Source organism: Conger conger, chromosome 1, assembly GCF_963514075.1.
Source record: "Conger conger chromosome 1, fConCon1.1, whole genome shotgun sequence".
NCBI classification, from domain to species: domain Eukaryota; kingdom Metazoa; phylum Chordata; class Actinopteri; order Anguilliformes; family Congridae; genus Conger; species Conger conger.
Window position 1 is genome coordinate 25,049,134 of NC_083760.1, and position 14,982 is coordinate 25,064,115.

At 47.2% G+C, this 14,982-nt stretch overlaps 1 protein-coding gene across 1 annotated transcript in view; it reads left to right on the forward strand.

The window, feature by feature from the left end:
* Positions 1 to 14,982, forward strand: part of arhgap5 (Rho GTPase activating protein 5) — a 65,630-nt gene that overhangs the window by 44,148 nt on the left and 6,500 nt on the right. Inside the window, exons 4-5 of the mRNA XM_061217711.1 lie at positions 11,249 to 11,326; positions 13,020 to 13,151. Coding sequence (XP_061073695.1) covers positions 11,249 to 11,326; positions 13,020 to 13,151 — 210 coding nt within the window. The remainder of the gene's footprint in view (positions 1 to 11,248; positions 11,327 to 13,019; positions 13,152 to 14,982) is intronic.

Sequence of the window (14,982 nt, forward strand, 5' to 3'; positions counted from 1 at the left end):
CACATCGGTCAGTTTGAAATCCCATAAGACTCATAATTGCTCTCATTAGAAGGAAAGCTTCCAGCATTTTGCATTGGTCTGAACTTCAGACTTGTTTTTATTTTTGGCTGAATACATTCGTGTCATCAAATGGCTTTCCTCACTTAAAAGCCCATGGGCGTGACTTGTCACGGGAGAAGCATCCATTCTCATTAAAAACCGTGTTTGTAATCATGTTCTATTAAACAGGGATGTGTTCAAATTTGATCTTATTACCCTGTGTGATAATCCCTCTTTGGATCTCTTTGTGCCGTTTATTATGTTAGTTGTAATACTACACTAATGAAAATTGTGCAAATCTGTGAATGCATGAAAAATATTGCTTATCAAAAGTTGACTGGTGTTTCAGAGCCTAGGCCTCGAGTAATATTTCAGTGTAATTACTGCTGCATAAATCTGTTTTGGATTTGGCTGGGATTTAGAGAACCAAGGAGCTCAGCTGTATGCTGTTTATGTGTGTTTGTGTGTGTGTGTGTGTGTGTGTGTGTGTGTGTGTGTGTGTGTGTGTGTGTGTGTGTGTGTGTGTGTGCTCGTGCGTGTGTGTGTGCATGCGCACGTGTCTGTCGTGAGAGAGGCTGAGAGAATTGCTCAGAAAGCCCTGTATCCTGAATCTGTCCTATTTTTTTCTTTAACATAGTCAAAGGTCTCATGATTCATGTTCACACAACCAAGGTTTTTCTTTAACGTCTGTTCCGTATGTTCTTACTTTTGCCAGCCGTTTAGGAGACCACTTTTGTATGTAAGGTACAAAACCACCATTACTTCATGTGAAAACGATTTGTCTTTTCTGTCGACATGAATGCCATAGCTAAAATGATAAATGCTTAACGGATAACATGCTGCCTCTGAGCCATTCACTCTGAAACATTTGAACGAAAGGCGGTTGTATTTGCGTCAGGTTAGAGCAATGGGTTCCTGGCTGTACTTTTCCTTGCGCTGGATGCAACAAGAATCAAGAAGCTTTTCATCCTAGTCAAGAAAGCTGTATCTCCATCTTGGACACCTTGTCGGGAAATGCATAGATCCTATCTTACAAAAGGTTCCCATTTTTACTCAGTGCCATTCCAGTGCCATTTTTCTTAGACTGTCGCTCACAGAACAACTCCCCACATTTTCTTTTTATAAAAGTTCCACTTACTGGGATACAGAGATTCTGTTGAATGAGATTTTCTTTCTAAAGCAGGACAATGACAGCATTAATTTCCATCGTGCGTGTCAGTGTAGTTGTTGCATGTGTCCCTAGGGATTCCTGAAACATCAATCGAGTGCCTCATACACCATTGGGACTACAATGCAGGAAGTGAGGCGTGCTTTTGTAGCATTTTGGAGAGTATGGGGGTATTTGGACTCGTTTTGCTGATTGGGAGTGTGATTTGTGCATAGTGTATTTATGCATGCTGCATTTAATAAAGCCAATGGGAGACTTTTATCTTTTGTCTTGATGCTATTAGGTCACTGCTTCTTGGTGAAAGCTAATAATGGAGTACTAAAGGTATTATTTGGTGGTGCATCTCCTGTCACATCTTACCCCATGAAGCAGACTGCTCTGTTGTGGCAGTTGGCACCCCCGCCCCCCCTCTTGTGAAATGGCCGCTTCCTGTTTTGTGCTGAAAACGGCCTCAATGAAGCGCTCAGTCTCCTCCTGTGACAGCACCCTGTGGACACGGATGGAAGTGGATTTATGGACCCCTGAATTCGGAGGGGACCCTTTCGGCCCAGCCCTTTGAGAGGCTGTACAGCTGGGGAAGGAGGGTGAAAGGAGCCCCCCTCCCTCCTCCACTGCCGTATATTACCACAGCTGGGATGGAGAAGATGGGATGTGGCCCTGTATTCCGCCACCTGGCTACCCCCTCTCAGCTGACTGCCTGAGTGTGCCCATCATTCACTTCCTGCCCGTCGCCCAATTCCCCCCCCCCCCCCCCCCCCCCCCACTCCTCCTCTTCTCCCCCCTTGACACAGGGGATCTGTGTCCAGACTCACCGCCTGATCAGTCAACCTGTACCAACATCGATCAATTATGCATGTGGCTTTTATCCGTACACGGTCGCTGGCTGCTCCTGTCTGCGGAAGAGGCACCTGGTCCCGGTGCTGAGGCAGCAGGGGGGCCTTTAACCAAGTCTCGCCACGTTAAAGGCCATCTGGGAAAAGTGCGGAAAGTCGCTCGTCGGCAGGGTGGCGTTACGCTTCTCAGGAGATGGAAAGAGCAGGACTGTCGGGGACGTGGCTGTGTAAAAGCCCAGACCGTGGGGCAGGGAGTGGCCACGCGTCTGCCGTGCGTTCAAGACCGCAAACAATAGCTAACGTTATCTAATGCAACGAATCAGCTAGCTTGAACGCACGCCAGGTCCTGCTTTAGTGACCTCAGGGCCCGCCGCTTCTTTAAGCCGGGTGTGGTCCCTACTGGAGGAGGACCTCTGAACCCCCCGTAAACCAAGTGGGCACGACCGAGTGCACTAGCCCCGCCCCCCCCCCCCCCCCCCCCCACAGGCTCAGCTGTTGGGTGAAACCCTCCCTCCCACCCCGCCTGTCGATGGCTATTAGTGACCCTTCATGCTTTCACTCCGCTGCCTCTGTGTACTTAATTTTCATCCTTAATTAAATCATTATTTTTTATTCTTCTTACAACTTAATTGTATCAATTAAGCCTAATTAGGCAGGTTGGCCATCTGTTTGAGGGACTCCGAGAGGCCAGTCCTATTTCAGGACTGTCCAAAAGGTTGCTGCTGCAGACCGGTTTTAATAAACTCTTGGCGCCTTGTCAAGGGCCAGATGATTTAATGTGTGGGAGCGGCTTGCTTCTCTTACTGTAAGCCATCTTGTTTGCAGCTCTTCAGTTTCTCATGTAACTAACTTAGCTGTATCAGTATATATTACTGAGCTCATTAAAGTACTGCATACAGGAAACCACAGTGTTACTGTGGTAAACACTGGGGTCCTTGGTGCCTAAGGAAATAGTCTTAAGGACAACTCCAAGGACGAACCCTGAGGATGACTTGGGAAAAAAAACGCAAACTACTCTTATTTCACACTTCAGACATGGGCAGTTAGCTAGTCAATAGAATAGGCTTCTTGACTCTTGAATTGAGTTGGAAGTTAATTTCATTGCAGAGTTGCAATTGTGCCCAGAACTCCGCAATCCCGCATCGAAAATCGATCAGGATTTAATATACAGGGTGCACCTACTAACGCTTTTGGGTAATGCCCAAATTGAATCTCTTAAAGGGAGTCATTGCGTTGAATTTCTCGAGTAATCCATCATAATTTTGTCATTGTTGCAGATGCTGCTCTTGCGTGTTTTTCTGAACAAAGGAAAACAAGTGAGTAAGACTTAACGGTAAAAGCATGAGGAAGGAGGCCGGAGCCGTGCTCCTCGTTTCGCTTGTGTGTTGGGAGGGAGAGCGAGAAGGGAAGGAAAGGAGGGAGAGAGCGGCCCTTTCTGTCCTGGGGGAGGCCTGGGGGGCGTCGGCGGAGTGGAGCGGCACTCACAGCGGCGAGGACAGGCCACGCACGCGCCGGCACAATGCCGCTCGCAAATCTCCGCCGACGAGCCGGGCAGCCCCTCCGCTGCAGATTACGTAACGCTCTTATTTTGAAGAGAGGAGCTATTTTTAAACGTGCCCCATCTGCTCATTATAAATGAGAAATGAGCAGCGGGTAGCGGCGCGGCCGCTCTCATCCTTTAGAGGACACGCGTCCTGAGAGCCGAACGCTGCCTCCGCTCCGAACCGCCTCAACCCACCTTGAGCAGCGTACCGCACGACCTCCGTGGTGGGGAGAGACCACTGTACGAGCTGTGTGAGGGAGGCTTTTGGTTTATAACACCGTGTGAGCCAAACGCTGCCTCCGCTCCTAACCGCCTCAACCCACCTTGAGCAGCGTACCGCACGACGTCCGAGGTGGGCAGAGACCACTGTATAAACTCTGTGAGGGAGGCTTTCAGTTTAAAACGTCCTGGAAGCCAAAAGCTGCCTCCGCTCCGAACCGCCTGAACCCACCTTGAGCAGTGTACCGCACCACCTCCGTGGTGGGGAGAGACCACTGTATAAACTGTGTGAAGGAGGCTTTCAGTTTAAAAGGAGGCTAGAGAATAGTCACTTCTTATTTGACAGTTCTTATGCATGGTGCCCCTACACCGCTTTACGTGGCGTTTAAAATGAAACATAACCCGTTAACATAAACATAACTCTTGCCGCTGTCTTCCCGGTACCGTACCGTGGCGCGCCTTCCCCGTGTGTGAACGCGGTGCTGCTGCCCGCGGCGAGCCTCCCGCCGAGCCGACCGCGGTGCGCTAACGAAGTGCGCGTCCACGCCGGCGCGGCTATTAGGGCTAGCGCCGGGCTGCAGGGCCCTGATAAGCCTGAGCATGACAGACCTGCCCGTCTCCCTCTCTCCCTCTGCTAAACCCTGCCCAGCGCCAGGGGAGATTTCTCCCCCGCCGGCACGCCACGCTACTCCGCGATAACGCCGTGCTTTGTCAGGGAAAATGCCAGCGCGGCTTGTCTTAGGCTACCGTTGTAACTCTGTTTATTGGACTTGTGTATTCAGCAGCAGGCGTGAAGCCTTTCATCTGACAGCGTTCTGTTCTGACCCAGTCTTTCATCTACACAAACACTTAGTGGCATTCAGAAAATAGTGTGGCATTCGCTTTCATGGAGCTCTCTGGTCAAATACTGGAAATGTGTTTTATGATGTGCATCAAGTGCTGCTGTGCTTTAGAAAGTGTTTTTTCAGCACACGTCTTGTTTAAGTGATGAAAAATAATGGGCAGGAATTGACAGTAAATAGCTTTTTATTTCCTCGGAAGTCCTTACTGCTACTTAAGCTAGCTTGTGTCCTCAACTGAGTTCTCAACTAACAGGTTGTGGCTCAGAACGCTGAATCTTGCCTGTAATTTTGATCCAAGTCGTAAGGTATCCCAGTGGGCTTTTTGATCTGTTTTCCTTTAAACACAGCTGGCTAATGATTTATCTCACATTCGACTATTTCTACAATGCCAATATTGTACAGGGTGGCAGATGAGAGCTGCAATTCTAATTTCAGTTTACTTGTTCAGATATATTGTGCTATAGGATATTTTTTACCGGTGCCCCTAATAGTCCAATTTGATTATGGTTAAGGAAATGAATTTAATGTCCATCACTGTGTATAACTTCTGAACACAGATGGTGCTTTTGTTGTAGCAAAACGGTTTGGAGATGACCTGCTCTTTCTTAAGAAATCCAGCCCATCTGTGATGTCATCACAGGGGCGGCCTGTAGTGTAGTGGTTAAGGTAAATGACTGGGACCCGCAAGGTCGGTGCTTCGATCTCCGGTGTTGCCACAGAGAGATCCTCACTGCCGTTGGGCCCTTGAGCAAGACCCTTAATCCTGCATTGCTCTAGGGGAGGATTGTCTCCTGCTTAGTCTAATCAACTGTACATCACTCTGGATAAGAGCGTCTGCCAAATGCCATTAATGTAATGTAATCTCATCCATCCCTGGTTTCCTGTAGATGACCGGTCACTGTCACTGGGCGATACCAAATGGCACCTAACCAGTTCATCCCCCATTTCTTTTCTGTTCTGGTCAACATGTAACGATGACCTATCAAACAGTCCTGCAAGTGTGCAACTGGCATGTCCTGCGCAGTAAGTGCAGGCAGACGACAGTTGCCAACTCACTATATGAGTTTTTGAGTGCCAGTTTCATTTTGAGTCTGGGAAATTCCCAGTGGACTGAAACCGGTCCTTCTTGTATGAAGCCACAGCCAACTGCATATCGCTCCATGGGATTCCCAGCTGACACACTTGATTCCAGACCACATGATGCAACCCTGCACAAAGGATGAGCCCTTCCTTTATCTGGATGTGCTATTGCTGCACTCTTCTTATTACCTTCCTCAGCCATTGTTTGGAAGCCTCTGTCTACCATCACATTTATGGATGGTTGTGGTTTGATGCATCGTCTGTCACGCTGTGACATGAGTTTCTTTAGGCTGCAGGTGGGTTAACGCAGGGTGCAGCGAGGGCAGAGTTTCAGCGGACATCTCGTTTTGCCCGTTTGTCCACCTCCCCTCTGTGCGCGTGCGTGCGTGCGTGCGTGCGTGTGTGTGTGTGTGTGTGATTTATGGGCTGGGATGGCTGTTGGGAAAGGCAATTATTAATGTGCAAAAGCTGAGAGAGTCGGGAGAGAGGATTGATGACACAGCTGGAGGAGATTTTTGTCCTCTCAATGTCCTGCACCGTAAGCCCTCCTGGACACTGGGGGGAGCTGTGGTCTGTTGAGGGAGGAAGTCTGGAGGACAGAGCAAATTTGACACAGAATGTTTCACCCTGGAAATTGCTGATTAATTCCAACCAGTGTTTATTTACAAAATAATTGACAATTTGTATTCATGAAAGGAAATAACTCTTTGTAGCTTAAAGTGTGAATTTATACAAATCTCAGAAAGTGATAGAGTTTAATGAGGTAGAAACAAGGTTTGACTATTTGCATAATCAATTTTGGGAGACATGGAATATCAAATGAATGCGCATCCGTAATGAAGAAGTAGTCAAGACTTCAGAGTGGTGATAAACAGTGGTGGACTTCGGTCAGAACAAATTTGTGGGAATGAAACTCATGGCTGTCTGTAGCTGCTCGGTTAAAATGGTTCTGGTGGCGACTGCCGTGGGTTAGGGTACAGAGTGGTATTATATATAAGTGCTGATAATTGTATGAAATTCGCAACACCATATAAAAACACCAGAGAATAAAGAGAGAAATGCAATTAAACATATCTACGTTCATTTTAAGTTGAGCTGTGTTTAAGCTGTATAAAGCTTCCATAATCGTGAACCTCGACTCTTAGCAGTACTATTACACCATAAGACGCTACAAACCAATTGGTCTGATCTTCCAGTTTGATCCGAATAAACTGTAATGGTAATGCATTTTTTAGCCATTATGATAATTTCTTATCCATTATCATAATGGATAAAAAAAAAAACACGTCTGTGTTTTTCCTGGGGTTTTTTGGCCATGCATTTGTTATCCGGAGATAAAAAGCCCCGGTCTCCCAGGTACCAGTTGATATAGAGTCTAGAGGCTGTGCATTATACTGCAGACTGATTACCATAAGTGCGAGTATGAACACAGTAAGTTTGCTAGAAGGAGAGAGGCATATCTCATCGCCATGGCTTTTCATCCTGGCAGCAAGAAAAACGCCCGCAGCAACAGCCGACATTATCCTCCGCAACCGCGCAGCAGAGCCCCGGCTGGTAATTGGGTTACACACTCTCGGCGAAAAAACTCGCACTCGCAGTGCAATAAAAACGTGCCCGAAGAACACATCAGTCATTTTTAGTGGTCCGCTACGCAGTGCGTATTGAACCTGTAATTAAGTACACGGTCGAAGATGCACATCAGAACACTTAGCTTTGACCTCCACAGCGTGGGGGTTTTTTCTTTTTAGTCGGCCCCTGGTTTTTCCAGAGAGTGGAACTGAAAACTAGGAACACTGAGATCTTGCTTCTTTGACTTTCACCTTCTGACCTTGGGGTTTCCTGCAGACGGATGAACTTAAGATGACAGGGTTGTTTCATTTCCATTGTCTAAAACAAACAAACAAACAAAAAAAACTAACAAAAACACCCATTTACCAAGATACCGATGAGGTATAACCTGTGTGGTTTCCACATCCTTCTGGGAGAGCCCGCAACGGTACACTTGTAACACCCAAAAGACAACACATCGTGAAATGACTTTATGTGAACAGTCCAAAATAGGTTCCCTATTCCAATTTTTATCGCCCACTGTGAAGGAATCGGAAAATAAACACGCAGCAGCCCACCATATTGCGCATAACGGCTTTTGCATTTGCCGCATGGTAATTAGCGAGTCATTTTGTGCCTGGGTTTGATTATGTAAAACGCTTTATTTTCTTGAGCCCTGTGAAATGTATAAAATAACATCTGTTCTAAGGATGCAAGCGACGGCGCGATTTAACTGGCGGGAGGGACCCCTGCCGTGGCTTATCGCCGCAGGTTTGAACTCTTCCGGGTGATGTCATTTTGAAACGAGACTCGGTCTGTGGGCTGAATGGATTCGGAGGAAGGGGGCAGAGGAAGGACAATAAAACATCCGGCTCTGCTAGCATCTAAATTCAGAGCACTTCCCTTTTAACCTTTCCTCCCAGTTTTGTGTCCTGCATCAACCTTCCCCTTGAGCTTGTCTAAGTAACGCAGGGTCTTGTCTCATCCCGTCGCACTGCTGCTAAGCAGGCCAACGTCTCACCGAAAAACGAGCAGCGTTTTGTCTGGGTGATGCCGTGACGATGGACTGTAGGGCAGTGTCACCAGCCTAGAGGGCCGCAGGAACAGGTGCTGAGACCCTCTGGGTCTATATTGGGTGCAGCGTAATGATGAACAGCTTGGGTCAACCACATCTTGTCAGCGGCTTTGAGAATGATGATGATGGTGTGTGTGTGTGTGTGTGTGTGTGTGTGTGTGTGTGTGTGTGTGTGTGTGTGTGTGTGTGTGTGTGGCTGTAGATTCTTAACAGACATTCCCAAGATGGAATGTATGAGATTCTCTGGGAGCGGTTCGGGGGGAGCAAATTAAATCAAAAAGTAAAAAACGGAACAATCCCGTACGTCGTACATGACTTTGTGGATGAGGCTATGGCAATAATCCTTGGACATTTTTTGTTTGTTTGTTTTTATAAAACGCCCTCCAAGAAGCTTGTTAATGATACCAGGCCAGAAAAGCGTGACCGCCACATTTTCCAAACTCCTTGTGTGCTCCAAACACAGCGGGAGATGGCCCGAGGAACATGGTGCCGGGGACACCAAACGGAATGTTATAGCACTGAATCTCTCCCCCCACGAGCAGGAATCCTGGGGTTGAGCCATAGGGTTGAGCGCAGCAGCTGCCGGGCCTCGGCTGCCCGAGTGTGAGGTTGCATTGTGCGGGCCGCGTCAGGTGGGGGCTGGTGGCACCCAGCACGGCGCGGTCCCAGGCAGAGTGGGGAACGCCGGGCCTGCCCTCGGCTCCCGGAAACCATACGCTTCTCTCGTGCCCGCTAGCTCGCCACCCGGCTGCCTGCTCAACGCATGTCAATGTTGCGTGTGGCTCCATTCCCGCGGTCCTGATGCTTCGGTTTTTGTGCGTTTTTGCTTCTTCTTTTTTTTTTTTGGCTAGAGGTCAGTCATAATAAATTAATTAATTAATTAATCGGGTGGATTTGACCTGTTCTTTGGATGTCGTCCTCAAGTAAGTGAGTGACTAAACCTGCCCCTGAACTAAACTGGCCCTTTCCGGGACAGCAGTTATAATGGTGCTGGAGCACACATCTGACCAAAGCTAGGGATTAATGTCATGTTCTTGATAAAGTTAGTTGGGATTTCAGATTAAACCGTAGGGACAGCGTTTAGTTGGGCTGCGACCAGGTACACCTCTTTTATAAGCTTGATACTAACCAACCAAAAGCTCATTTTTTGCATCGCAGTCAGTCTAGTTGCCATTTTACTTTGAACTGCACCACAGCAGCCTCTGCTCATTCGCTTCCCATTTTCCACTGCAGTGTGAAGACTCATCTTGTACGTCACTTTGGATAAAAGCGTCTGCTAAAGGAAATGTAATGCTCTCCTGAATTTGGTCTTTCTCTCAACCGGCTGGGCTGAGTTTACACTGCCACCAAGCAGGAAGTTCAGCTCTGTCTTGTTTATCCGCCGGGCTGGTTGCTGTTAGCGTCTCTGCCTGCGCATGCTCCTAGCGTCTGCGCGTATGGCCGGGCCTGTGCGCACGCGTGGGCGTCTGAGCGAGAAGGTACCGCTCCGGCATGTCGGAACATCCCAGGAATGCGCCGGCGTGCGCAATTTGAGTTGGCGCCGGGACAATGGCCCAGAGAGCTCTGCTGTAAGGAGAGTGCCGCTTATCAGCTTTGGAGAAATATTCTGTCCTCTCTCTTTGCTGTGAGCTATGCAGGGTAACCTGGGGTAAGAATGCCCGGGGGAATTATGAGATGGACTATGGACAGTATTGTGTGCTGCTAGCATATACCCTGGATCAGTGGACGCACGCCTGGCCTATGGCTCTTTGGTACAGAATGATCTTAGGTTAGTGCTTTTTGGACCCCGTGTGAAGACCGCTTTCCTACACAATGCACAGATGAATAAAACTGATATGGCAAGCTTATTAAAAGTGTGTTCCCCTTGCTGTCAAATGAACGCATCGGCATTTCTCTAAAAGTTTTCTTATCTTTCGGTTGAAATATTTCTTTGAAATGTTTTGAGATTAGACGGCATTGCCTCTCCCTGTTTTGAACGGAAATGCCTGTAATTATCTCTGTGGTTGAAAAAGAATGACCCAAATTTCCAAATCCTGGGCTTGGCAGCCTTTCACAGACGTGCTTGGGGCTCCCCACCAAGTCCCTCTCTCTCTCTCGCTGAGATATTACACAAGTTTCAGAAATGTCAAGCGATATTAACCGATATTTGACCGTTGGAGTAAAATTTGATATCCGGGTGTGTGCAGATGGCACCGGGCTCTGGCCGGGCCCTGCAAAATGCGGAGGTGGCCCGTGCCAGCAGTCCGTAGGAGACGGCCCAGTTTATAAGTAGGTTAGGTTCGTAAGCGGTGCTCTGCAGGCCCTGGCATGGGCTCCCCCTCCCACTGCAGGCTGGAGCTCCACCTCTCTGCAGAAACTGTCCAGCCTACCTTGTCCGAGACACGGCCGGGCTCACGGGGCAAAGCAGGGAAGCGTGAGCGTCTCGGGCACCTACAAATAGAAAATCGGGTCATATCAAAAGATGTTTTCATGTCGCGCCGCAAAATATTTTGACCGAACAGACGGCAGTTGAATGCTGATGAGTTCCAGAGCGTTGCAAGGAATTTGCGAGTGGTGACAGCAGTGATAAATTTAGAACTCAGAGGGGGTGCTGTTGTTGACGAATTGCAGTGATTTAAGCATTTCTGTTCCTCGTTGGTTTAAAAATCGCAGTTGCGCGATATTTCAATTCTGCCAGAGAAAGTATGAGCGCCCGTTATTGTGTTGATAATCTGCAGAATATTTCTCTGCCATTGTTTTTTTTGAAGCGGCCTTTGCTGCCAAAACAACTTTCTCTTCGCAGCTGAAATCAAGAGCTGTCAGCATCAAGGCAATTACACCCTCTTTGTTAGCGCCTGTCATATTAAGTGTGTAAACGTGTGCCTTTCTCTCTCTTTTCTTCTTCCCCCCCCTATACTCCAGGGCTGACAACAGAGGGCCTATATCGTGTGAGCGGGAACAAAACGGATCAAGACAACATTCAGAAGCAGTTTGATCAAGGTAACTTTTAGAGGACGACGGCTGTGAGCACCATTAGCCTGCTTGACCCAAGCTTTGTGCTGAATCGCACATTCAAGCACGAGTGGTGGTTCACATTTCTTTTATAAGAAAGGAGTCCAACTCTTAAGAAAATATTCTTAGTGACAATATAATACAGTATGTATTATATTGTGCGTCGCAATATGGATGTTGGCCTATCAGGTTTTGTGTAGTGCTGACAAGTGCTCCTGACCTGGATACTTCCAGTAAATGTCCAACTCTGTAAATGTCTTGGCGAAAAATGTCAGCTAGGCGAGTCACCCAGAATAAAGGCATACATAATGTAAAATAAGTACTAAGCCTCATAATAATTACATTAATGCGATAATATATAAATGCCTTTCAGAAGTAATTTAATATATGTAACCACTTCCCCAGCAGTGATCCATAGCATATTTCCACTTCTTTGCGATTACCCACTACCTGCCCTCCATCCTCAGCATGGCAAAGTAAATTAAGCCCTTCATCATAATTATAGATATTTATTTTCTGTGCTGACCCTGCATCCAGGTTTAACGTTATGCATAAATCTTATGTGATGCGCATTACACAGTTACACCAATGCATATTTGCTGAAGCAATTTAGATTCAGTTTCTAGAGGAGTGGTATATTATTAATGGTCCCAGTACAATCGACAGCCTTTTCCTCAAATTCACTATTTTGCCTTGAATACATGTGGCAAAAAATCAAAATGAGTAATGACAATAAAATATGTTTTGTTTAGAATACATTTGTCTGAATACAGTCAATGTTGTGTATTGATCCAAAACCACTTATCAGCTGGACAAAACTGTGATTAATATGACTCGAAAGCAGACCTATAAATGAACAAATGATGATTTCACATGGCTGCTACAGTACAGTTGCCGTTTGTGTTATAATTTTTTTTTAAACGCAACTCATCCCTCATCTGTCATTGACTGTTATCTTCACAGCCACTTTGCATTTGTATAAATTGTTGACCGTACAATAATCTGACACAGGAACCGCCTTGTGGTTTTATTTTTTCTACATTTTTTTTGTGGGACTGGTATAGTACTCTTGAACCTGACTGGATGAAAACCTCAAACCTCCCACAGTGGGTCTTCAAAGCCTCCACAATTACTAAATCAACTGCGAAGTGCGCTAGCGTGGCGTTTGAGCGATTCATTTCAGTTTTTGAACCAAAAATTGAATTTGTTGCCCGCTCAAAGCTGGCTCGTGACGCTTCCTCGGGGAGAATCAGGCGATAGATTTTCATTCCCTCCCGTGGTCCGATATATATATTTTTTTCTCTGTTTTCATCACTCTTTCAAATCGAATAGCAGTCAGAGCGGGGCGGCGAGCTGTGCGCGGCCTCGGCGGAGAATCTTCCGCCGAGCGATCGCATCGCTCGCTCCAGGAGAGCGCGTTTGCCCAGCGGAGCCTCCATCGGCGTCAATCTGCCTGCTGGCCCGGAACCATTAGTCCCTTCTCTGGCTTCTCCGCCGCCCTGCCTCCCTCCCTCATCCGCGGCATTTCTTTTCCCTGAATAAAGTTCATTTTTCTCCTCAAAAAGTCCCGTCTCCACGCTCCGGTGGAGATATCGTCTCTGACAGCTGTCAGTTCACCTTAGGCCCCCGCTCTCCCCGGCTCCTCCTCACCCCTCCCTCTCTCCCTCGTGTTTTTCCCCAGACCACAACATCGATTTGATTGTCATGGACGTGGCGGTCAACGCTGTGGCGGGGGCACTGAAGGCCTTCTTCGCCGACCTTCCTGACCCGCTCATCCCCTACAACCTGCACCCGGAGCTGGTGGAGGCAGCAAGTGAGTCCCGGCTTCTCCTGGGGTGGGGGGGGGTGGGGGGGGAGTGGCAGCTAGCTGTTTGGTCACTTCCTGTTTGCTTTTGGGGAGAAAGACAGTGGGGGGGAAACGGCACTCAATGGAGCGATACAGATTGAGAGAACAAATGAGCTAACAACTATACATTTATATGAATTATTTTACATGCACCCACTACAACTAAGCAAGCATTCTTTTCAACTTGTATCTGCAGGCAGTGCAATGAATGTGTATCTCTTTACTGACACTGCAGTGAAAGTATATTTGTTAGTATACATGGTCTCTCCTGCTGATTGCTGTGTTGTACAGGCTCTCTGCTTTCTATTGGCAAACAAGGAATAAGAAATTATACCTTCACCTACTGATTATACATATTTGTTAGTTATCCTGAATGAAAGAGCCAGTTTAAGTGAGGCATCCCTCCCAATAGCAGCTGCTACGGATGCCATTTTAGATGATTGTGTCTTGAGTCACAGTGCGTTTGCACACTTCGCATTTAAATGATATCAAGGTAATCAGGTTACATGAAGTAATTGTGATTCAAATAAGGTTCAGAAAACAAGTCGTTTTTCCCATTACGAATATAATCCTTTTTTCTACTAACTGTGTGTAGGTAGTGTAATCAAATCAGAGAAATCAACTGCGAATGAAAGATCTTAAATCGGCATGGCTGGTAATTTTGCAAATCAAAGGAGGGGCTGCTTCAGTGGATAATTACTTAAAGAAAGAAAAAAAACATTCCTGCTCTATCTATTTAAAGCTTGATAGCCACCATTGCTTGACTTTTAAAAACATGGGCAATAACATGTCACCTCTGTGCCACTTCCAGACCTTTGGAGTACAGTACCTCTCTGGGTAGATCAGTTTCTCCCTAGTCTTTCACTTGCAATCTTCTGCCAGGCAGTTGCTACAGGGGTCTGGTGATCAGAGTGTTCATGGTGAGCACTAGGGCCTGCTGGTATTTGTTTCTACCTTGTCATCAGCAGCCATGGAGGAGAAACCAGGGAGTTGATTTGACTGAGTAATATACTGCTTTGACTGACCTATTAAAAGCCGTCATATGACCAAAAACCCGCAGTCCCTATTGCTCTCCCGGATGTGCCAACAGAATCATAGGTCTGCCGATATGCGTCAACAGCAGTGAGGCAAAGTCCTCCTCGTCTTCCTATCCCTGTAGAAGGGGCTGTATCTCCCTAAAACATGCTCAAGGTGCATTCACAGCTCTCCTGTACCCAGTTCACCTCGATGGTCTCGCCGCCCTCTAAATCCCCTACAAATCTTATCACAGGGAGGTCTGTGGGAGGGCTAATCCCGTCCCAAGGTTCTTTTTTCCCCCCTCTTCCTCCTTGAAGCTCAGGTAATTTGCATGATGTTGCCGCATTCCTGGCCGGGCTCCTGTAATCCCGGGCCTCTTATCATTCGACACTGATCGCTCTCGAAATTGACCGCCCTCTTGAAGGGGGGAGATTAATGTCTAAACAGGGTAATGCGGCCGCAGAATGCAACCTTTCCGCAGGGCGGGTACAGGTGGAGGAAACGTGTCCCTTACGCTGCAAATAGCAATTGTGCAATATGCTCACTGTGAGAGCCAACTCTGAAAGGAAGGTTACTGGCCCTCACGGTTGTCTGTGGCTAACTTTATAGCAAACGGGTCGTTTACGATTCTGTACCCATTTATATTGGCTACTTTCAGTGTAAATAAAGGCTCAATAAAGTGTGTTGTGATCAAGAGTAGACAAAACAACAGCACTACAACAACAGCAACTATTTCAAATGTTTGTACTTGTCAGATATTTTATAGGTCTGATTGGCCGGG